This window comes from Tamandua tetradactyla, chromosome 12, assembly GCF_023851605.1.
Source record: "Tamandua tetradactyla isolate mTamTet1 chromosome 12, mTamTet1.pri, whole genome shotgun sequence".
NCBI classification, from domain to species: Eukaryota; Metazoa; Chordata; class Mammalia; order Pilosa; family Myrmecophagidae; genus Tamandua; species Tamandua tetradactyla.
In genome coordinates this window covers 64,727,806-64,752,423 of record NC_135338.1, presented here as the reverse complement: position 1 = coordinate 64,752,423, position 24,618 = coordinate 64,727,806, and the positions used below count along the sequence as shown (strand labels likewise).

The 24,618-nt window shown below is 47.5% G+C and overlaps 1 protein-coding gene across 3 annotated transcripts in view; it reads left to right on the top strand.

Annotated features, from left to right (window-relative positions):
• CDC42BPB (CDC42 binding protein kinase beta) overlaps positions 1 to 24,541 on the top strand; it is a 211,080-nt gene extending 186,539 nt beyond the window's left edge. Inside the window, exons 22-37 of one of the 3 annotated variants that reach the window (XM_077123642.1) lie at positions 73 to 162; positions 1,601 to 1,678; positions 3,195 to 3,300; positions 4,282 to 4,418; positions 5,159 to 5,298; positions 6,729 to 6,810; positions 8,044 to 8,260; positions 8,445 to 8,507; positions 9,844 to 10,440; positions 13,447 to 13,544; positions 13,624 to 13,708; positions 13,830 to 13,947; positions 14,059 to 14,176; positions 14,873 to 14,975; positions 15,102 to 15,172; positions 23,250 to 24,541. In XM_077123642.1, the coding sequence (XP_076979757.1) occupies positions 73 to 162; positions 1,601 to 1,678; positions 3,195 to 3,300; positions 4,282 to 4,418; positions 5,159 to 5,298; positions 6,729 to 6,810; positions 8,044 to 8,260; positions 8,445 to 8,507; positions 9,844 to 10,440; positions 13,447 to 13,544; positions 13,624 to 13,708; positions 13,830 to 13,947; positions 14,059 to 14,176; positions 14,873 to 14,975; positions 15,102 to 15,172; positions 23,250 to 23,381 (2,235 nt within the window). In that variant the 3' untranslated portion in view covers positions 23,382 to 24,541. Of the gene's footprint in view, positions 1 to 72; positions 163 to 1,600; positions 1,679 to 3,194; positions 3,301 to 4,281; positions 4,419 to 5,158; positions 5,299 to 6,728; positions 6,811 to 8,043; positions 8,261 to 8,444; positions 8,508 to 9,843; positions 10,441 to 11,471; positions 12,159 to 13,446; positions 13,545 to 13,623; positions 13,709 to 13,829; positions 13,948 to 14,058; positions 14,177 to 14,872; positions 14,976 to 15,101; positions 15,173 to 23,249 lie in introns of those variants that run through there. The other 2 variants (XR_013160527.1, XM_077123643.1) reach the window with 2 other exon arrangements.
• The last annotated feature ends 77 nt before the right edge of the window (positions 24,542 to 24,618 follow it).

The window sequence follows — 24,618 nt, the reverse complement described above, 5'->3', positions numbered from 1 at the left end:
TAAGAGAACACACAGTTAGAGATCACGGTCACGCACAGTAAGCTCTTTCATGGCCTCTCTCTCTTTTTTCAGACTAGCTCAGCCAGTGAGCAAGAAACACAAGCTCCAAAGCCGGAAGTGTCTCCGTCAGTTTCTGTGCCTGCAAGCAGAGACCCACAGGAAGTAAGACAGCATTGCCCTGTTGGCCCTTGGAGTCCTGAGTTCCCACCATCCTCTGTGTCCCTGTGGCCAACTGACCTGCTGCCAACAGTGGACAAGGCTGCCAGCTCCCCTCATCCTTGGTTTTACAATTAGTATCTAGAGCGTCTCCCTGACTTTTTTTTTTTTAATTATTAGACTTAACCACATACATTCTTACCATATGATCATTCCATTCTTTTTTTTATTTCTATATTTGTTGTGGTTTTTAATTTTATTTTATTTATTAGACATAACATATACAAACACATTCTTACCATATGATCATTCCATGCTTGATATATAATCAGTAATTCACAATATTATCACATAGTTGGATGTTCATCATCCTGATCATTTCTTAGAAGATTTGCATTAATTCAGAAAAAGAAATAAAAAGAAAACAGAAAAAAGTTCATGTATACCATACCCTTTACCCCTCCCTTTCGTTGATCACTAGCATTTCAATCTACTAAATTTATTTTAACATTTGTTCCCCCTATTATTTATTTATTTTTAATCCATATGTTTTACTCGTCTGTGGATAAGGTAAAAGGAACATCAGACACAAGGTTTTCACAATCACATAGTCACATTGCGAAAGCTTTATCATTACACATTCATCTTCAAGAAACGTGGCTACTGGAATACAGCTCTACATTTTCAGGCAGTTCCCTCCAGCCTCTCCATTACACCTTATCTAAAAAGGTGATATCTATATAATGTGTGAGAATAACCTCCAGGATAACCTCTTGACTCTGTTTGGAATCTCTCAACACTGACACTTTATTTTGTCTCATTTCTCTCTTCCCTCTTTTGGTCGAGAAGATTTTCTCAATCCCTTGATGCTGAGTCCCAGCTCATTCTAGGATCTCTGTCCCATATTAGCAGGAAGGTCCACACCCCTGAGAGTCATGTCCCACATAGAGAGGGGGAGGGCAGTGAGTTTGCTTGTCATGTTGGCTGAGAGGCCACATCTAAGCAACAAAAGAGATTCTTTGGGGGTGACTCTTAGGCCCAATTTTAAGTAGGTTTAGCCTATGCTTTGCAGGGTTAAGTTTCAAGTGAACATACCCCAAGATTGGGGGCTCAGCCTATTACTTAGGTTGTCCCCATTGCTTGTGAGAATATCAAGAATTCTCTACTTAGGGAAGTTGAATTTTCCCCCTTTCTCACTATTTCCCCAAGGGGACTTTGCAAGTATTTTTATATTCACTATGCAAATCATCCTTCCCCGACTTTTAGCACAACTTTTATTTTATTTTCAGAATTATTGAGTCCACCAGCTAGATTAGGGGGATACCTTGACAAATGTGTTGACGATGTAGAACTGTCCGTTTTCAGTAAACTGTAGAGAGAAGTGCATCCCACACAGGGTCTGATGTCTCAGAGTGACACTCACCTGTCACTGCTTATCTTCCAGGACCTGGCTCGGCCCCCACAGAGGCCACCCACCACGCCGCTGCCCTCCGCACAGGCTCTTGCTCTGGCTGGACCAAAGGTAGGGCCGTATCTGGCACCCCAGCACCTTCTTAGTCTTTTGTGTAACTGAAACAGACTCTTTTTTCTGTATGTACACAGTGAATGGGACCCAGTGATGTGTTAGGGATTTATCCAGAGGAGCAGAAGATCCAGGATGCTGTTAGCAACCTCGTGTTCTTAATTGTACCAGTAACGCATGATCCATTTTAATTGAAGACTTGAGGGTGCAAGTTCTCTCTTCCTCCCCCTATAGCCTCCTCCAGGAGAAGCCTTTATTGTATGTCTAGCAAGCCCCTTCTCCAGATTGATTTTCATTTTTATGTTTACACACCTGGATCCATATGGTTTGGGGGTATGGGAATCTTTGCCCCAGTGTACATGGAGCTACACAGAAGGTGTTGCTTCATATCTTGTCTTTTGCATAATCATGTCTTGGAGCACCATCGTCCCCATCCTCTTTGTACTGGCCTGTCTTACTCTGTGAAGTCCCCTTTATTTTTTAAAGTAAACATCAGCACAAATCTTGCAGTTTCCAGTTGTGACAGTGCCTTAAATTCTAAGCTTAGTTAGCATTCAACCTTGTATATTTAAAATTCTTCTTTTAAAAAAAAAAGCTCATGTGGCTTCTCTTAAGGCTTCAGCCATCTGTGCTGGTTTTCTAGCTAGACATCCAAGATAATTTGAGATAAGAGACTTGATTTTGTTTGAGACAAGTAACAATTTGGCTTTTAGATACAGGTCCTTTTAGAATCAAGGGTCAGATAGATGTAGTATTTTTCTTTTGTTTTGTTTCTTAAATACAACATCTGATATCCCAAAATAAGTTACATTGAGTGTGTTCTGTAGTACAACTGTGCACTGAGACCCAGTTTCCTGTAGCAGTGGGGATAAACCTCCCACCCCCACCCAGTGCCTGCTGGCCTCTTTCCCACACCCCCAGTTCTGGGTTGATAACGCCTTTGCTGTGTCCAAGTGACTTCACCTATACCCACGTTTCCCTGGGAAGTGTGCCATTTTAACTCCGTTTGCGTATGATATCGGGCGCGGTCTACAACTTTCTTGTCCATCCAGCCTCAGCCCTCATTCCATTGTCTGATTGCATTATGATGTATGTGCGTCCTTATTTGCTATTATGAGCAGGACTGCCACAGACATTTTGTGCATGTCTCTTGGTGATCCATCGAAAAGGCTGCTCTGGGCAGTAGCCCAACCCAAAATGTGGCACCAATCCCCAGAAACTGGCCACAGCTGGTCCTCGAGTCATTGAGGGGCAGGCACTAGCCAAGCCACCTCCTGACACTGCGACCCAGCAGGTTGTTTTGTTGGTAGCAGTGAAGGAGGCATATGTTGCTTTATTCCCTGGCCTCAAGCTTCTTGTCTGCTAGCTAAGTGCTACTCCTTGATTAGCACTGCTAGGAAGCATATACCCAGAAGTGAAATTGCACCTTTTTATCTTTTCAAGCTAATGTCCAAGTTGTATTTAACATTAATCCATTCCTCAAAGTTCCTACTTAACCTTAATGTTCTTCTTCCAGCCAAAAGCTCACCAGTTCAGTATCAAGTCCTTTTCCAGTCCCACTCAGTGCAGCCACTGCACCTCCCTGATGGTCGGGCTGATCCGACAAGGCTACGCCTGTGAGGGTGAGTGGCTATGGCTATTCAGGCTCCCAAGCCAGCTGGCTGGGGAAGGCAGCCCTCAGAGAGCTAACAAGGCAGAAGGGAAGCCGCCTTGTGTGTTACTTGGGGGCAGAGACTATTTATTTTTATGAATCCTCAAGGTTTGGGAGTTGAAAATCACAGATCCCTGCTGCAGTAGGAGAGTACTCTGCTGAGGGTGATGGGTGTTTATTGGGAAATGTAACATCCAGATTGTTCTAGGGAATTAGGAAAAGCAGAGATTAACAAGAACTTTAGAATCCTCGGTTATCATACCTTCTAGAGAAAACCATGATTAATGTTTTGTCTATCTCTTCACCTTTTTAAAGCCGTGGAGGTAGTGACTTTGCCCCAGGCTCTGGGCTTATGGGCATGACCTCACTCACCTACTCACCCACACATGGGGGTCAGTTTGTGGGGGGCATTCAGATGACAAGTGACAACATGGCTGGAGCCCAGACACCTCTGGCTCTTTGCATACCCCCAGCACTGACCAGGAAAGCGTTTCAGGGTTTTGTTTTGTTTCACATTGTCAGAAGCACTTTACTTTGCTATTAGTACTAGACAAGCACTTTGGCTGCCCAGAGCCCTCTGTCCCACTGTCACCCATTGTCTAAGTATAATGAAGCATTTGGGTTGTCTCTTGCTGAGTGATTTTGAAACTTAACTATATATGTACAACATGACTCTGGTTTTCTGAAATAACAATAAATAAGGACTTGTGATAACATTTGCATGTTCAAGAGTGCTCACAAGTGCTCCTAAAAACACGTGAAATTTATTCAAAGCCAAACTCCCCACATTTGGCATGAATCTAGACAATTGTCTAGAAATTGTTTTTAGTTTGCCATGTATCTGTAAATGCCTCAGTGGTTCTCAGTAGCTATTAAATCACCTCCTCTGAACCATATGTGGCAGTGACTCCTTATAGGCAGTGAGTTTTCACGGTGGTATCCTCTCTTCCAGTGTGCTCCTTTGCTTGCCATGTCTCCTGCAAAGACAGTGCCCCCCAGGTGTGCCCAATCCCCCCTGAGCAGGCGAAGAGGCCTCTGGGGGTGGATGTGCAGCGAGGCATTGGGACAGCCTACAAGGGCTATGTCAAGGTAGGACAGCATGAAGGGGTCTCTCATCCCACCGCTTCCCCAGGCAGAGTGTGGCAGTGTGCTCTCACAAATGTTCTCCATTCAGGCTGTTTTTCAGTGTCTTGAGACCTGTGGCTTCTTAACAAGCTTGGCTTCCCAACAGCAGTTTCCTTTGCTGCTGGGATGTAACTCTGGTCCTTCGCAGGATGGGCCACCTCACCTGCAATATCAGTGCTCAGTCTTGGGCAACCAGACTCTACCACTGGGAATGGCCTAAACCCCCAGGCCCACCTGACCCCCACAAAAACACACTCAGAATCCCCATGGGGGCCTCATTATCTGCCTCTTGCTCAGTGTCTGGGCCAGATGCATGTGAAGACAGAGTTCCAAAGGCAAGAGATATTTGAAAACCACTGCTGTTGGACTGTCTGTGAGCCTCTGTCCACCTACAGCATTCTGAGACATTCTGTGTGTGGCATAAATGTACACGTTTTGCCTTGCTTTCCCATAATTTCCCTTTGTGTCACCTTCTTTTGGTTGCATGAAACACTTCCCCAGCAATGCCTTCCTGCCAGTGGAGAGTAGAGGTGTAGGAGAGTGGTCCCCAGTGACTGAGACAGCCATACGGTGGCTGGAGACACCCAAACCAAGGCTGTCGTGTTGTCCCTAGGAGTCTAATGGGCCCAGTAGTCTCCACTCCCCATTGCCCAGCACCCTTTGACTGTCCTCCCTGGGCCTTGAAATGTGGTAACTGTCTGTAGGTCCCAAAGCCCACTGGGGTGAAGAAAGGATGGCAGCGGGTATACGCAGTGGTCTGCGACTGTAAGCTCTTTCTCTACGATCTGCCTGAGGGGAAGAGCACCCAACCTGGCGTGGTGGCTAACCAAGTCTTAGACCTCAGGTTTGTGCTTCCTGGGACTCTGTCTGGGTTCATGAATCTAATTTGATTTACCTTAAGCCAAAATGAGAATTTGGCTTTGAAAATTTTTAACCTCACATCCTTAATTATCATGCAGTTCCAAAAATAGGTGAAGCTTTCAGCTATTATTTAAAATATGTGCTATAAACTTTGCTACTTCGAAAGTTTTTGCTTGAGAACTGCCCAATAGGCACGTAATGCGACTAAACCACATGCCCCAAGAACAAGCAGAAAATACCTTGGAGATAGATGCACAGCCTGGGGTACCATGCAACAGGATTGCCCTGTGGGGTTTAGGTATTTCAACAGGTGGTGCTCTTTGCATTGGTGGTGCTCCAGAGCCATGAGACCCATGTGCCATAGTGTTTGCTGCCTGCCATCGTCCTTTCCCTTCCCCCTGTCCCCAGATAGTGCCATCCTAGCACGGAGCACTCATGGAACATACCTTCCTTCCCTGCCGGTTTCTCTTCTAGTTAATGTCTCTGACCCTCAGTTTCCTAGTTTGTAAAAACCAGATAATAGTAATATTATGGAGTTATAGTGAGGTTGGAGTAGGTCTATGACAGGAAGTGCTGAAGGGCCTGGGGTGTAGCACTCCTTATAATGTGGAGAGTTGCCCACAGCTATGCCTGCACTGTCAGATTCCAGCTGCTTGGTGCCAGCTCTGGCCATGGCCTGCCCAGGAGCTTCTGTCTCCAGCCTTGGTTTCTGGGGGCAGCAGTATATAACAGCTGGAGCAAAGGCCTGGGTGAGGGGTGAACAGTTAGTGCCAGTGTGTTGGAAAAGTTCTAGGTGGTCCTGGTGTATCCTCAATGAAGCCACATGTGCCCTGGCCTCATGGCCTCTTTGGGGAATGAAAACCAGGCGTGAGCTCTTCTGGGTCTGCCCTGTGCCCAGACTGTGCCAGACACCTGTAAGCAGGTACCTGGCGTTTAGAGTGCATTGGAGGTAGCACTTCCATATCACTGCAGCAAGTCCCATCCCTTGTGGGACTTGCCCAGTGATTCTTGATAGGGTGGGGTTGGTCTGTAGCTGTGCAGCAGTGTGACACCACCTGGACTATCCGAACCAAGCTTTCATCCCCAAATGTCCCTCATTGAAATGCCTATGAGATCCTTGATTACCTTGTTGATTGGTGTTTTTGTCAATGTATTTTTTTTTTTTATCCAGATGGAAGTGAGGTGCCTACCTTCTATTCTCGGAAGTAGATTCATAAAAGAATCCTTTTTTGTAACTTGGAGGAGATTCATAAAAGAATCCTTTTTTGTAAGATTAGTAATATAAAAGGATAGAGGGCAGGTATGTGTGGAGTCTAGAAGTCTGTATGTGTGCACATGCATGAGTATGCATCCACACATGTGGGTATCCAAGTGCTCCTTTCCAAATGTTCTTAATGTTTTATTTCTCACCAGAGATGAAGATTTTTCGGTGAGCTCAGTCCTAGCTTCAGATGTCATACATGCTACGCGCCGAGATATTCCTTGTATATTCAGGGTATGGTTTTTCTGATTTTCTTCCTATTTTTAGAGACCATTTCATTATCACACACAAAAAGACAAACCATATGGTTGAAATGAAATTATTCTTGTACGTGGGTTACTGTGCCCTAGTGATCCCCTGGGACAGCTCCAAGGTTGCCCTCTCCTTTCCACCTTCTTCCGTTGCTCCAGACTCATGTGCCCCTAGAGGCTTCCATCCCCTCTTTCACTCACCCTCACCCCATGTCCAGACTGCAGACCTTCTGTCTACTCAGCCAGTGCCCCTCTGGTTGGGGGGCCTCCTCGCCAGCTTCCTCCATGGGGTACTGACCTTGTCTTCCCATCCTGCTTCTGAAATCTTTTTCTACTTAGTCCAAATCTCAGTGACAGTAATCACGTGAACTCCAGAAGCCTCATGGTGGACCACATGTGCAAGGGATTCACCAATTTGCATTCTTAACAGGATTAGAAATGAGCAGGCCCGTTTCATCTGCTTTGTATAGCATCCACCACACTGACTGACTGACCAACACTGTGGCACAAAGAAGCTACTAGAAGGGGGCGGGTCAGGGAAAGAATAGCCCCTGCTCCTGTCCACTGACCATTTTATAAACACAGCAGCATTTTGGGCTGACCATAAAACTAAGTTTATGAGTCATTCTTTATTAAACCATATCTTTATTCAGATCCTTGCATGTACAATACAGGAAATTCCCACTAACAGGTGCCTAAAACAATGACCATTTTGTAGCCCCCAAACTTTCCATGTTTCCTGAGAAGTGCTGAGTGACACTCACAAGGAAACACAATTTGGACAGATGTGTAGTCCTGCTTTCTTTCCCTGGCCACAGTGTGAAGTCTGTTTTCTGATAACATAAGATAACTCAGGAAAGCTGTCTAAATGAACTGACATGCCAGTCACAGCAAGAACAGAATTAACTAACCTAAAAACAAGGGTACTGCACACTGCTGGGTCTCTAGCCCTGGCTCTTTAATGTTTGCTGTTGATGAGCACTGGAGGCAGCCAACGAGTCCCACTCATGACAGCCACTGGGCGGCTCGAGACAGGCTGGGAATGGGACTTCGGCCCCGGCGGCTACCTGGGAACAGCGTGCTCTAGGACAAGGCTGTCGTGCTTCCCAGACTCTGGGGTGACTTGGTCCTGGGCGGGGGCTGTGGGTGTCGGTCTGGTAGGTCTTGGTCTGACAGCTGTTCTCCGTTTTGTCTTGTTTTATCTTCCATTATGAAGGTGACAGCCTCTCTCTTAGGCACACCTTCTAAGACCAGCTCACTGCTCATCCTCACAGAAAATGAGAACGAAAAGAGGAAATGGGTGGGGATTCTGGAAGGCCTCCAGTCTATCCTCCACAAAAACAGACTGAGAAACCAGGTTGTGCACATCCCGCAGGAGGCCTATGACAGCACGCTTCCCCTCATCAAAACTGTCCTGGCAGCGGCGATTGTGGGTACGTGTCTGATGCAGTGTTTCCGGTGGTGCCACAGTGCCAAAATCTAGAAACGTACACAAAGCGAAACTGTGTATTTGTGTTGTTCGTTTGAATTTACAGCTAGTTTCTGCATTCTTTTAAGTGAAGGGTCTCCGCTCACATGGCTGACTTTCTCGATGCTGTGTACCCCTTCCCCCCGCAGATGGAGATAAGATCGCAGTGGGTTTGGAAGAAGGGCTGTATGTCATCGAGGTTAACCGAGACGGTGAGTTAGCAGGGCTGTGGTCTGGGCACTCAGGTCCCCCTGGTCAGTACAAATCTTATAAACTTTTAAGAGTTAAAATAGAGAAGTCTGTCAGTTTTGAATTTACTTGATGCATAAATTAGTTCACTGTTGTAGAGAACTTTGCAGATAGAAGGGCACAAAGCTGAGAAAAATAATTTGCAACAAATATGGCACATGTTCAACATCTAGGTGTTTGGACACATTAAAACACAATGTGGTCTTCAGTATAACAATAAAACCCACAATCAGATGCATAATTAAATTCATTGAGTTCTTCCAGAAGATTCAGCTGGGAGTCTGGAAAGCTTCCCAGAAGAAAGAATACTTGTTTAATTCCCAGAAGGACTGAGGCTCCGTTTGAGAGAAATTTTAATACCTTTGCTTAGAATTTTAACACTTCCTTCTTCCCAGCAAGGAAAGGCAAAGGTATCCCTCCAGCTCTTTCAGCAGCCCCAAATGTGAACAGAAACATAAGGAGACTGGACCTGGCCCTGGGTAAGGGCTTTGGGTGCATGTGAACTCCCTGTCTCCCCCAACCCCCTGGGAATAAGGAGCTGTGTAGTGGTAAGACACATTCCCTTGCCCCACAGACCTGGGTGTCTAGGCACATCTGATGCTGTGGAGTTAAGCACAAGTCAGCTGCCTTCTCAGCTCTGGGCCAGCCCAGGAATGTTTAGGCATGGATGGCACAAGGTCTCTGGCTCGGAGGTTCTCAGAGGGAGCCCCTAGCCCTGTACAACTGTCAGGAGCACTGGGCTAATTCGGTGCTCTCAGAAAGTGTATCTAAGGGGCTGCCAAGGCTGTTCCCTCTGGGTTCTTGGTTCAGGAAGGGCCACAGGGCACAAAGACCCTGGAGCAAGGAGTGATGACAGGTGTGCCGATGCTATGCACATGGGGCCAGCCCGGACTCATCATTGACAGTGCAGCCAAGTGGTGCCCTCAGCCCCTCCTTCCCGCCTCTGGGTAGGCATCGGCACCTTGGTCAGTATACTGGCAAACTGTCAAGAAGCCCACATGGAAGCATCTCCCACCAAGCACACTGGGCAGGCGAGGGGGTGTGTGTTTGCAATGAAGCTAGAGACAGAGACAAGCTAAGAAGTTTGTATGTTAGAAACATGGGCCCTGGAGGTTCTGAGAAAGAGAGCTGTGCCAAGACCTCCATGTGACAGAGGGAGCTTGAGAAGGCAGAAGTGTGAGAATGCTTCAGGGTTCACCTCTGCCTAGGCCCAGGGTGGGGTCAGGCTTCCTCAGCTGTGCCAGTGCTGGCTGTCACAGTCCCCCCTCTCCAGCCTCACACATTGTGTCTCTGCTGCAGTGATAGTCCGTGCTGCCGACTGTAAGAAAGTGTACCAGATTGAGCTTGCTCCAAAAGAGAAGGTCGTCGTCCTCCTCTGTGGCCGCAATCACCACGTGCATCTCTATCCGTGGTCATCCTTAGATGGAGCGGAAGGCAACTTTGACATCAAGCTTCCAGAAACAAAAGGCTGCCAGCTTATAACAACTGCTACACTGAAGAAGAGTTCTTCAACCCATCTGTTTGTGGCCGTGAAGCGACTGATCCTTTGCTACGAGATCCACAGAACTAAGCCTTTCCACAGAAAGCTCACCGAGATGGTGGCTCCAGGAGTCGTGCAGTGGATGACCGTGTTCAAGGACAAGCTCTGTGTTGGCTGCCCTTCTGGGTTCTCTCTGTTGAGCATCCAGGGTGACGGGCAGTCCCTAAACCTGGTAAATCCCAATGACCCCTCGCTTACGTTCCTCTCACAGCAGTCTTTTGATGCCCTTTGTGCTGTGGAGCTCAAAAATGAGGAATACCTGCTTTGCTTCAGCCATGTGGGACTGTACGTGGACGCACAAGGCCGGAGGTCCCGCGTGCAGGAGCTCATGTGGCCCGCAGCTCCCGTTGCCTGTAGTATGTATATGTTTTTCTGTTGCCATAGCCCCGTTGCTGCTTTACACAGGGACAGCCAGCATGTGTCCTCCTCTGCTCCAGATCGTCCTCTATGTCCCTTAGTTAAGGAGGTTCAGAAACTGGGGGTGGGTGGACACTAATTCTCTGCAGTGGAAAATGGGGCTCAGACCCTCTGCAGGGCTTGGCAGGCGGCCCCAGGACAGCTTCCCTCCAAGCACATTCCTGCCACCCTAGATCTCCCCAGAGAAGGGGGTGCTTCTTCTCTTCATAAGGGCTGTGCAGGCGCCCTCAGCAAAAGAACCCCAAGATTGCAGGCCTTTGGGCTTGATAAAGAAAAAGAAGGGACCTGGCATTTTATTTAGTTTTTAAAGGCATTCCTTGTGATAACTGAAAAATTTACACATCATTGAAAACAAGCTAAAGGTTTTTAGCAGCCAGAAAACATTCGATTCCAATGTCTATGTCCAAGCCTCTCTCATATAAGTATTTTTGTCCAAGTGCTAGGGTCTGTCTTGGAGAACAGCAGGGTTTGTTAGTTTGCTTTAACTGGCTCTTGTGCATTACGGTGAGAGCAGAAGTCGGAAACCCTGGTCCACCAGGGGTATCACCAAAGGCCTGAGAACTCATGGCCCATCCTCCAGTTGTTTCTGTAAGACCCTATGCTGGACAGTCAGAAGACCCAGCAGGGTCCTCATGGATCCTGAAATGCAAGGGATTGATGTGGGGGGTGGGACGTCATGTTTTTTCCTTAATTATCTAAAACTAAATCTCTGCCTGTTTCACTGCTGGCCTTGCAGGCCGGCAGAGTGCTAAGGGTAAGTCCAGGTGAGCAAGGGGCACCACCTTTAGCCTGCAGAGGCTTGCTGGGGTGTCCTTCCCACTCCCTTTCCCTGGGTATTTCGTGCAGTGGGTAAGCAGAATGGTGGCCCAGGGAGGGGTGCGGCTGGGCTAGAGACAGTGGAAGAGTGATTATTGCCTCCAGACTCTTCTCCCATCTCTTCATGGCCACACCCCATTGTCTTCATCGGCAGCCAGCTCAGGATGACTTCACAACCACACAGGATTGCTGCTGCTCAAGGCGATCGATTCCTGTAGAACTTGAGTAGTTTTGAAAATTCAGTGTCGAGAAGGACCCAGTCCCCAAGGGTAATGGTGATGTTCCTGCCACCTCCCCTGGGCCCAGCCTTCCCGCCTTCCCACGCTTGCATGGGTGGTCCCTCCCACCTTCCCACATTTGGATGGTTGATCTCTCCCACCTCTCCGTGCTTGGATAGGTGATCCCTTTTGCCTTTCCATGCTTGGATGGGTGGGCCCTCCTGTCTTCCCACACTTGGATGCTGGTCCCTCCCACCTTCTCATGCTTAGATAGATGGTTTTGCCCCCTCACCCCTTCAGTCACTCCTTAAGGTGAGGTTACCAGCCCCCCTCTTTTCAGAGGTGGAAGCCAAGGCTCACAGAGCTGGTGGAACATGCCTAAACTACTTGTCAGAGGCCAGGTTCCAGCTCAGGTCTGTGCAGCTCTAGGGGCCATGTTCTTTCCACTCTAGTGTTAACTTTTTTGCTTACATTTTTCTCTAAACTAGATATCTTCACTTATCAATTCATCAGTAACTCACAGGCTTCTTCCTGGCTCTTTGAATATGAGGCACCTCCTCGCCAGCAGTAAAGGAGCTGCTGCCTCCAGGTCTCCTGTGAAGAATTTTCTTCCGAAAGTTACTTCAGGGTCAGCTGATTTCCCCAAAGGTCTTTTGTACATGGCACTCAGAAAATATGTGTGTGCCTTATGGCTTTAGTTGAAATTACTTTGGAGATGGTTTGGTGACCAATTTCAGAAATTTTTTATCTGCTTCCCAAACCGTTTTCTCATCTTCTTCTTATACAAAAGAAAAGAGTTGTCCATACAGCCACTTTGGAATCTGCAATAGAAACATAGTAGAGACTTCTTTTGTATATTCCTCTTTAATAAAGTATGATATAATAAAGAGTAACTTTTATTCTGGAGACTAGAAGGACCAGGAACCAGGGTTGAATGGGCACTTCCAGAATTTCCAGCCAATGCCGGCCCAGCTCCACCTCCTCCCCAGTGCAGGGACATGCTCTGGGGAGGGGTGGGTGTGGTGATGTTCAGCATCCTCAGCCACCACCAGCCAGCTCCCTGCCAGGGTGATAGGGGAATGGACTTCCCCTGCTTCTCTCCCATGGTCCTTTCAGGTGTTTCTGTTGCAGCTCGGAGTGAGGGAAATACCACTAAATTGCAGAAGCCAAACAGATTGGCAGCCCTTGGTCTCCTGTCTGATCTCAGTCGATCTTCTGCCATCTTAGTGCATACTGTGCCCAGAGCAGAGTGCAGAGGGTATGGCAGCACAAGTTACCGAGCTCATGGTAGGCTCCAGCTGTCATTGCTCATGTACACAGATCAGACACGGGCAGGTGGCCCAGGCATATCCGGAGAGGCCAGTTTATCATGGATAAACTGTCCATGGATAAAAGTCCATTATCATGAGTGCGGTGTGTAGAAGGTCAGGATGTTGTCTATGAGCCAAATAGTGGGTTTTGGGTGGAAACGTTAAATATTTACTCAGACTTCTTAGCATTTTCAAGGAATTTGTCTAGCAAACTGTACATGCACTCCTTACCTGAATTTTAAATGTGTTGAGTCTAAATTAGTAAGTTTTTGTAATAGTTATGTATTATAAGAAACCTAAGTTGAAAAGATAACTGTTTTCAGAATTCATCTTCAGCATCTATACTACAATGTTTAAAATATTTTTTAGATACAGAAGTGATAACGGATCATTTCCAACATGTATAATTGTTTGAACTTTCAAGTGAAAAATGATTCTGGAGTGAGAATATGAAGAATATTGGATGATTTGACCCCATTTGTCATCACTTAAAATCAGGGCCATGTCCCTACTCCTGGGCACTTTTAAATTGGGGCCCTGGGGTGTAGGCCACCAGCTCTACAGCCTCGATACTCAGCTGGCTGTGCCTCCTCTGTGCCAGGTTGCAGCTCCTCACACGTCACTGTGTATAGCGAGTATGGCGTGGATGTCTTCGACGTGAACACCATGGAATGGGTGCAGACCATCGGCCTGCGGAGGGTATGGTATGGGGCAGGGGCTGCCCTGGGCTCTGCCACACAGGTCGCAGGTTCTCATTCTTCTGTGGTTCCTTGTACAGATAAGACCCTTGAACTCAGACGGCAGCCTCAACCTCCTCAACTGCGAGCCTCCACGCCTGATCTACTTTAAGAGCAGGCTCTCTGGTAGGCCTTCCTCTAGCCCCTCCATCAAGGGCAGTGGATCCTGGGCCTTGTTGCCGCTGCATGGGTTTCCCAGGCACATGCCACAGCTCAGAGTCCCCAATGCTGCTGCTTACTCCTGCAGGGGCCCTGCTCAATGTACCAGACACTTCAGATAACAGCAAGAAACAAATGCTGCGAACCAGAAGCAAAAGGCGATTTGTCTTTAAGGTTCCCGAGGAGGAGCGCTTGCAGCAGAGACGGTAAGAGCTGGGTCACCCGAGGCTGGCTTGGCCTGTTGCAGGAGGGAGTTGGCATTGGAGCCAAGAAGGCTTTTATGTGCATGAATCTCAAAAATATCTTCTTTTCCCCAGAGAGATGCTTAGAGACCCTGAACTGAGATCCAAGATGATATCCAACCCGACCAACTTCAACCACGTGGCCCACATGGGGCCGGGTGATGGCCTGCAGGTCCTCATGGACCTCCCCCTGGTGCGTCCACAGTGCCCAGCTCACTGCTGAACCCTTGGCCCTGAGGGGGTGCTCGGGCCCTGGAGGGCTCCTTGAAACTCCTCTGTCCTTCCATCCCTTATCCCACAGGAACAGCAGTCCCCCCACCCCCAGCACTCTGCTTTGACCTTGGCACACCAGGCTCAGCTGTCCTGTGGGTTTTGTCTTTGTGGAACTCCCCCCCTCCCCAAGAATTCCTTTTCCTTGACAGACATAAATGCACCTTAGCCATGGGCCCCTCGCCAGGCAGGCTCAGCTGGGAATGGATGTTAATGTCATTCCCCAAGGAAGCTGGTCTTCAGATGATTCATTCTCAGTGACATCCTAGTATGAGCTAGTAGCACACCTTTTTTTTCTCTTTTATTTTGAAGAACTGTTTCTGAAGAATTTGATTGGGCCTAAAATTGTTCTTGCCAGTTCTTAGCTTAGAACTTCCCTGCTGTTAATTGTCCAGAGAGCCTTCTTTTCTGTTTTGAGGAGACAGTTTTACTCTGAGGGCACCGAGCCCCGTGCCCTTGTTCTTCCTGCTCATCTCAGACTTCTGCCCTTTGCCTGCCCACTGTGCCAGCCCAGGCCGATTGGGCTCTGGTAGCTCCGGACGTTCCCCATTCTCTGCCTGTGCTGCCCCCTCCCCCTAGCTGCCCTGGTGCATTGTTCACTGTGTCACTCTCTGCCCAGAGTGCTGTCCCCGTGCAGGAGGAGCGGCCTGGCCCCATGCCCACCGGTCTGGCCCGGCAGCCCCCATCCAGAAACAAGCCGTACATCTCGTGGCCCTCGGCAGGTAAGCAGAGCCCAGTTGGTGCAGCCCCTGCACATGGAAGGCCTCTAGGCAGGGCCTGGCCAGGGCCAGAGTGGGTGGACCCAAAGCAATTGTTCACTTAAGACCAAAGCCATGCTCGTTCTATAGGTGGGTCAGAGCCCGGAGCAGCCGTACCTCTGCGAAGCATGTCAGATCCGGACCAGGACTTTGACAAGGAGGTAAGACTTTCCAGGTTCCAGACAGGCAGCCATGCTTTGGATGAAGGGGTTTTGTCTGCCTTGAGTGACCATGGGCGTGGGGACCAGCAGGTGCTGGGAAAGCAGCCTGTTGACTGAGGCCCGAGTGCTGACCTTGCACCTCAGGAGCTCCTGCTCACAGCTCTGCTGACTGTGCTGACAGCGGGAACAAGGCAGGCAGTTCCCTGTACATGTGGGAGAAAAATGCAACATCTCCCCCAAGACGATGTTAGAGTGGCCTGCTTAGCCAGGTCCCTCAGACAGACCCTGGTAAGGAATTGCCCACCCCACACCCCCACACCCTGCCCCGGAGGCCAGCACCTGACCTCTCCAGGCTCTCCTCACTAGTACTGGGCTCTCTGAGTGTCCCTGACCCCTTCCCTCGCCTCCCCTGATACCCCTCCCCCACCATTCCCTCTCTTTGGAGGCAATACCCCAGAGGCTCCCTGGGGCAGGGCTCCTGAGGGTCCCAGGCTCAGGGGTTAGAGCCTACCTTCTTTCTACAGCGGCAGTGTGGTGGGGGAGCAGACATTCACTCATGGCTGAGAAGTGAAAGCTGCTTGGGTAGACGGCAGCTGCTCCTTGCAGAAATCACCCTGCCTTTTGTGACTTTTTCTACCTTTTTATAGACGCTTAGATATGACATGCACATCGTCACTTTTTGTTTTTAAAGCATGGTGAGCTCATGCAGCTCTCACCCTCCTCCTCACCTCTCCTGGCCATGGCACAGGGTGGGGACCATGGCGAGGAACCATCATCACCACCCCTCTCTGCGCCTCAGTGTCCTTGTGTGTGAGGTGGGGGTGCAAAGGCATTTGCCCCAGGACTATCAGGGGCTCTGTGAGTTGGAGCGCCCTGCAGGGGAGGGGTGGCCCCTGAGAAGAGCACAGTGCATCTGAGAGAGCAGGAGTGGCCTGCCTCAGCCCGGCACTGGGTCTCAGCACTTTTGCTGAGTACGTGCCTGTTTCCAGGGGTGTTGAAGGGTCCTCATATGCTCTATCTGTTTTACTGTCAAGTCACTTTTTCTTAATGGCTTATGGAGAACTCCTTTAAATTGTGGGTATTGTTTGTTGCCAGTATTTTTCCAGTTTCACTAACCTCTTAATTCTTTCAATTTTGCTTTAAGGAATTTTGTCCTACAGAATTTGTTTTATATAGTCTGGCTCTGTATGTCTTTTTAAGTTGGGGTTTGAATATTTATTTCCTGTTTAAGACAATAAGTAGTTTCATGTTGTCTATTCGAGTTCTTTGTAGGGTTTTCCTTTGTGCTTGGGAGCATCACTGCATCTGGAAAAGGTGTAAGCGTGAGAGAGAGGACAAGCACCTGGAGGGAAAGGCCTCAGTGGCCACTTGGTTCCTTGCCACTGGCAGTCTTGTCTGGCTGATATCCTCCCCCTGACTTAGGTGCCCCATCTCCTGGTTGCCTGCCAGCCCCCAAGCCCGTCCTTGTGCCAATGCCACCTGCATGGGTTTGGAGTCTGGCAGAGCCTCTCTCTGTCTTTATTTATCTCTTTCAGAGATTTTTTAGCCATTGCTTTTCTCCTTCAAATAAGTTTAAAACTGGCTTGTTGGTTCCATAACAGAGAAGTAAAAATCATGTTGAGATTTTATTGGGGTTGCATTGAATTTATAGAGGGGAGCCTTTGCCACCTTGGCCTTGCCCACCCACGAGTAGCACCATCTCCAGGTGAGTCATTATAAGCTGCTTAAGAACCCTGTTGTGAGTGGAACATGATCTGTACCACGTGTAGGTGACGGCCTGGAGGCTTTAGTCTTTGTCTCCCACCCACCTGAGCGTCCATGGTTTCAGACTTCAGTCAGCAGCCCTGGAATTGGGGGCAATTTTGACACTTTTGTCTCTCTGACCATGTCTGTCTGTCTGGGCCCCTGAATAGTGAGTGGGCCCTACTCCTGCTCATGCCCAGGCCTCTTCCTGACCGATGCCAGTGGCATTGCTGGGAAGCACCTGGCCCCGGCCAGGAGATTTTCCTCCCACCTTGGTAAGAGTTTGCAGTAAGGAAAGGGTGATAAGCATCAACTGGATGCTCTTTTGACATTTTCCAAGGTGACCTGCACGAGTTTTCTCCAAGACCTGCTAGATTAGTATATCTCCTGGCTTCCTTAGAATAAACCCTCCTTGCTCTCTATATATCATTCTTTTTAGTATACTTTGAGATTCCTCTTGTGAACATTTATTTACAGTGTTTATACCCATGATTATCAATAAAATTGACCCTTGTGCTTCTTTTTTTCTGTTGCACTTGGCAAGTTTTCTTTGAGGCCTTGCCAGCCTCAAGCACTTAGTCAGGACCTTTTGCATCTCTTGTGGCTGGCATATAGGAATAGTCATTCCTGGGCTCCAAAGACACCCCCACCCCCGCCCTCACTGTGGCCTGAGATTGTGGCTTTGAGAGGTCTTTTGTTTCCCTTCTTTTACTTTTTCCTTTCAACTTTTTATTTTGAAAATTTTCAGTGCTCCAGAAAAGTTGGAAGAACAGTAGAGTGAAGAGCCCATGTGCACTTTACTAACCCATTTTACCTTGTATGATTTGTAGGACTTCTGCCTATCTCCCAAGAGTGGGAGCCATCTCCCCAGAAGTTCCACAGCAACCCCACACTCTCATCCAGGGTCCCGTTCATACTCAAAGCCCCAAGGTCCTCTGTTTCCTTACTGATCTGCTTAGATGTTCTCTCAGTTATTGAAAGCGGTGTATCAGTCTCCAACTATTATTATAGAACTATATTTCTCCCTTCAGTCCTGTCAAATTGTTGCTTCATATATTTTGATGCTGTGTTGTTGAGGTGCATATATATATGTGTTTATAATAATCTATTCTTACTGGATTGAATTTTTTTATCTAGACAGCATATAGATGGATCATGCTTTTACATCCCATCTGCCAGTCCCTGCCTTTTAATAGAGGAGTTTAATTCATTGACATTTAGGGTAATATGTGAGAAGAAAAAATTTACTTCTCAGATATACTTCCCTGTTTCCTGCTGCTATATGCCAGCTACATTTTGCAACTTATTTAGACTATATATCTGAGACTGGATTCTGAGCGTGCTCTATCATGGGGGCTGGTAGGCCATAAAGCGGGAAAGGAAAGAGTTTGTTGACTTGGGAATACTTTCCTGAGATATAGGATTTAATACCTGTCAAGGGCCCCAGGTATTGGCACAAGTTTGCTACTAGGACGACTCCTAAAAGTATGGAAAAAGTGATGGCCTATGCTGAATGAAGTTGAAGCGACTGAATGACTGTGGCAGACAGTAGAGGAAGGAATTAAAAGATAAGCGGGAATGCTGGAATGGAAATACTATGTACAGCCAGAAGATGCACCAGATGATTATATTCCATGGACAGATCCAGAGGATACAAGATCATGAGGAATGCACTGGTGAGCAGGGCACCAGCACCACTCAAACATTTAGTGGTGGCCTCTTCTACAGGTCAGGACTGGCAGTTGAAAAAGCTGTTATAAAATTAGCTCACTGAACAGAATGAGAAAGAGGTCCTTTAATCCTGTATAGATTATTGTAATGCCTGGAAACATCCTAGAGTATATTAACCAGATAATCAAAAAGTATTGGCAAAGTCCCATGTGGGAGGGGAGTAAGACTATGGAACTATTAAACCTTACCATCAGGGAATCCCCTGATACTGTGTCAAACTTTAGGGACACCCAAATCAATAGGCCGTGCCCTCAATCATGAGGCTTACTCTTTTGAAGCTTATGTAGGTAGCAGAGAAGCTTAGAGTTCCTATAGGCATGCCTAAGACTTACTTCTGGAGGACCTCTGTTGTTGTTCAGATGTGGCCTCAGTCTCTCTAAGCACAACTCTGCAAGTGAAATCATTGCCCTCCCCACTACGTGGGATAGGACATCCAGGGGTGAAAGTCTCCCTGGCAACGTGGGAGGGGGCTTCCAGGGATGAATTGAGACCTGACACCATGGGATCAACAATCACATCCTGACCAAATCGGGGGGGAAAGAAGTGTGATTAATAAAGTATCAGCAGCAGAGAGAGTTCAAATAGAGTTGAGAGGATGCTCTTACACAAGCTTCAGGTAGACCTTGCTACCTATCATAACCTGCCAATCCCCAACCAGGACCATTCCAGCCAATCCTAAAGAACACCTCGGGCAATTTATAAGATTCCACAAGGGTTCAAGGCACTAGAGTAACTTTCCAGAACCTACAATCTCCAGGTGGGTCCCTGGTCTAGATAAATCCTGAAACCTAGCCCAGACTCTCCAGAACATCAGATAGTTCCATCTCCCTACCCCATATTAGTGATAGACCTTTCCAATATCAAAAATTTTGAATTGCCATAGCCCATATAACCCCAATGAGAGGTATGGAAAGATCAAAGGTGATCTTGGAATTATACATAGAAGATAGGACTCAACAAATGAATATGAATGCTGAATCATTAAATTGATATCTTTTTTACTCTCCAGTATTTTGGAGAAGTTAGAAGTAGAAACTTAAAATTGTGAAACTGTAACCCATGTCAAAGTCTGAAATATGTTCTACAACTTATTGTGTGGCTGTTCTTGGAAATTTATAGCTTTTTTGTACATATGTTATTGTTCACAAAAAAAAGATGGAAAAAATAGTCGATTGTGATCACAAAAAAGTATTTAACCCTTCTATCTTCTATATTCTGGAGCAGCTAGAAGGAAAAGTATGAGATGATCGTGTGTGGGCTCTGTCCTGTAACCACTTGTTGAAGAGTGCTTTGAAAACTATTGCTTTTTTATTTCTTTGCTTTGTATATATATTATGCTATATAATAAGAAAAGTTTTTTAAAAAGAAAACAATTTTCAAACTTGTTTAGTCACAAGAAAAAAAAATAGCTCACTGATAGCAATGGAGATGGAGTACCCAAAACAGTAGAGACTAGGTCGTGGTGCTTAATTTCCAGAAGCCAGGAGTTTGAAATTATTACATTAAGGCAAAGTTGGCATGCCAGTTGACCTGGCTTAACCCACGGTTATGGAGATGGTTAATAGAAGACAGCATCTCTGGGGCAAAACTGACGGACAGCTGACAAGGGTATTACTCAGCTTATAATTGCAGAAGAAATCAATAGCGGATGACTGGGAGGCTGAGAGCCATTACCTCAATAAGAATTCAGATCCCTAGTGCCAGTTTTCAAACCTGAGCTCATTGAAGAGGTGGCTGGGTCCCTAGGAGAAAGGACCCTACAAAACCACAGCAAGTATATACTGAAATGATTCTCCTTTTCCTTCTACAAAAGGACTTATGGACATTTATTTGGGTAACTGCACTGGGAAAAGGGGATATTTAGATATTTTGAGAACTCTTGGTCGCAAAGTCTGAGCAGACATAGATACTAGGAGACCAAAGCATCATCATGGCTCCCCTATGACAGTGAAGATATAGGGGAATCAGGTAATAAATGGAGTTCTTGTTAAGATCCAGCTCACAGAGGGTCCACAGGGTCCAAGGACTTACTCAGTGGTCATTACCCCAGTCTCCATATGTACGATTAGGATTTACATACTTGTCTGTTGGCACAGCCACCACTTTGGGTATTTGGCCATTGAGATAAGAGCTATCATAGAGAGGAAGGCCAAGCAGAAGCTTCTGGTACTAAACCGCCGCCGCCGCCACCACCCCCCCCACCCCCCAGAAGAGCTTTGAAAAGGAGTAGTTTATTAAGTTGCATGTTTACAGTTCTAAGGCTGTGAACATGTCCAAATTAAGGCACCAAGAGGTTACCTTCATTCAAGAAAGGCCAATGAAGTTCAGGTTTTCTCTCTCAGCTGGAAGGGCACATGGTGAAGTCTGCTACCTTTCTTTCCAGGCTTCTTCTTTCAAGAAACTCCCCCAGGGGCATTTTCCTTCTCCATCTCCAAAAATCTCTGGCTGCATGAGCTCTGAAGTTTTTTCCAAAATGGTTCTTTCTTAAAGGTCTCCAGTTAAGCAAACCCCACCTTGAATGGGTAGAGATACATCTCCATGGAAACCATCTAAATTTACCACCCATAATTGAATGGGTCACATCTCCAAGAGAACAATTAAAAAGCTTCCCACATGGCAATATTGAATGAGAATTAAAGGACATGGCTTTTCCAGGGTAATAACAGATTCAGACTGGCACAGAGTCAATCCTGCTTGGAGTTCGTTGAGCGTCCTGTCTTTTATCAGATTGGGGAACTTTTCAGTCATTATTTCTTACATGCCTTTTTGCCCCTTTCTCTCTCGTCTTTCTGGAGCACCAATGATATATATGTTGGTACACTTGATGGTGTCCCACAGCACCCTTAGGCTCTGTTCATTTTTCTTCATTTTTTACTTTCTGTTCCTCACACTGGATAATTTCTGTTGTCTTGTCTTCAAGTTTGCTGATCCTTTTCTGGCTGTTCAACTTCCCTGTGGAATCTGTCTGAGTTTTCCTTTCAATTACTGTACTTTGCAGCTCCAGAATTTCTGTTTGGTTCCTTTTTATAATTTCCATCTCTTTCATTTGTTCGGACAATATTTTTCTCATTTCCTTTAGTTCTTTGTAAATGGTTTCCTTTTTGCTCATTGAACATATTTAAGGTGGTTCATTTAAAGTCTTCAGCTAATAGTTCCAATGTAAGAGCTTCCTGAGGGATGCTTTCTGGCAGAATTGTTTCCCTATGAATGGGCCATACTTACTAGTTTCACTGGGCAGTCTGAGAATTATGTTGTAACCCTGGAAATCTAGTTTTCCTGATCTTCTGCTGCTTTTCCCTGAGGAAGCTAAGAGCAATGCCACCCTCAGTGCTGGCACCCCAGGTATCTGGAATAGCTGGCCCAGCAACCCAACCCACTCCCTGGATTGGAGGGTTTCGGTCCTTACAGGGCCTTCCTGGCACCAGTAGGCTATACCCAGAACCCTGGCTCAGTCCCCTGGAACTTTGGCTCAGTCCCCATTGCTGCCTGCCTCTAGGTCAGGGGCTACAGAAGGGTGAAGTACCAGCATTCACTATAATTTGCTGGCCTCTTCCTCCCTCTCCTCCCAGGATGCTGCGCAGTGATCCACTAGACCCCAGAGTCTCAAAAGAGTAGACTAAGAGATTCCTGCCAGCTCAGTAGTTGCTAAGGATGAGGGACTGACCCCTAGAGCTTCCTGCTCTGCCATCTTTCCACAGCCCCAGTACCACACTGGTTTGATTATGTAGCTTTGTGGTCAGTTTGAAATCAGGACATGTGAGTCCTCCAACTTTTTCTTTTTCGAGATGGTCTTGGCTGTTCAGAGCACTTATTTTTTTTCCTGAAAAAGCAAGTTTCATACATCTTGCCCTTTTATATAAGTGCAGTGATACTCTTACGTAACCACAAAGCAGTCCTCAAATTCACACAACTTAACACTGATACAAATGATTTGCATATTCTCATGGCTTTTTTTAGTTGTCCTAGTCACGTCCATTAGAGTTTTTTTCTGAGATAGTGTCCAGTGTGTGATCATGTTACATTTGTTGCCCTGCTCTTTAGTCCCCTCTACTCAGGACTAGTTCCTCAGCCTCTTTGTCTGACATGGTGACATTTTGGAGAGAGGTCCATTGTCTAATGGGATGCCTCATAGTTGGGTTTATCCCATGTCTTCTCATAATACGGTTCAGGATGTATCCCAGGCTGGAGCCTACTCGGGATGGTGATCTCGGTCATGTGCCCAGACCCCCAGCACCTGCTGGCCTGCATCAACAGTATGTGTGTTTTTCCACCACTTACTTATGGTGGCATCAGGTCTCTTCATTGTGGGTTGCTGTTTGTCCTTTTGTAAGTAATATAAGTCATTTGTGGGTTGAACATTGAGTTTTATGGTCTCTCTCAAATAGGCTTCAGAACCAGGTGAATTTTCAGAACCAGTTTGTATAGAAAGTGTCTATTCTTCTGATAAGAACAGACGAGAGCAGTTGCCACACCCACCCAAACACCCTCCTTAGCTGGGCTGCCTGCATCCCAGATGGAGCCCTGAGTGGGCCAGGTGGCATCCTGGGTCCAGGGAACATACACTCCAGTGATTCCTTATCGTGTTCCTTCATTGTTTTTCCAGCCTGATTCAGATTCCACCAAGCACTCAACTCCATCCAACAGTTCCAACCCCAGCGGCCCACCGAGCCCCACCTCTCCCCACCGAAGCCAGCTGCCCCTCGAGGGCCTTGAGCAGCCGGCCTGTGACGCCTGAGGCTGCAGCCACGGCCTCCCCATCACAGCCTTCTGCAGCAGTGCCCAGTGGACACTCACCTGCCATTCTGTCCAGGAAATGTAGAATCAACTTGTAGATATGAAGATGAAGACAAATCTTTATTATAATAATGATTTCTATTGTTCGTGGTGGGAGACCAGCCCCACTGACTGCACAGCCAGGAGGCCACACTGTTCGTTTGCACGCAAAGGACCAGGTTACGCAGGACCCTGTGCCCCAGGATGACACTAGCCTGCCTGGCAGGGACCCCTCAGACCATAGGCGGCCCCCACTCGGGACACTACCTCGGGCCAGCCTCCTCCCTGTTCCCTGAAACCATTTCCTGGGACCTCAGGAGAACAGTCAGAAGCTGTCACTCCCAGTGTCTCTAGAATTGGAAATGCAGGCTGGTCTGTGGCCCTTTCCTTCTTTTAGCCATCGCGTACCTACTGCCCACCTCCAGTCCTGGGATGGGCCTGTCACCATGACACCCCCACCCCCAAGTCCTGCTGTCTCCACTGCCCTCACTTTCTTAACCCTGCCTTTCTACTCTCCCTCCTTCTGTGGCTCCTGCTTTCCAGCATCTTTATGGCTGAGCATGGGCAGGCCCCGGTGCTGGAGTGGCAAGGTGGCCAGACCCCCGGAGCCGAGTAGCAGGCGCCAAGAAGCCCATCCTGCATGGAGGCCCCGTGACTGGTAACCCAATGTTCTTCACGCAGAAACGCCCCCACACTCCGGGTCTCGGCTACATGGTGTTCTGCGTGTCCCTGGGCCAGCCTTCCTGTGCACATGCTATGAGTTGCTCTTCCTCCAGTGCTGTCAGGAGCGGCCAGCACCCTCAGCTCATGGGCCCTGCCAGTACAGGCAGGGCACTGTTCCCCACTGGCCTTTCCCTGCTCCCACTGGGTGACATCCTCAGCACTGCTGTGTAGGACGCATTCACTGCGAGTCAGCATGAGTGATGTGGCACCATCGGGCCTGGGTCCGTATGTCCTGCCCAGCACCTGCTGCCCCACCGCCTGCCTGGGCCTCTACTGGGGCTGGCACCTGCTGGGGGTTCTGGGTTCTACTTTTTTAATATAAGTCTGAGTCTTTGTAATTATTGAATCGTGAGGACATTTTTGAACAATTTATCTGTCAATAAAGCAAAGATGGCCGTTTTAATGTTCTCAGCACTTGATCTGGATGTGATGGGTGAGGTGTCTCTATAAGTGTAGCCCCAGGCTGGGGACAGTTT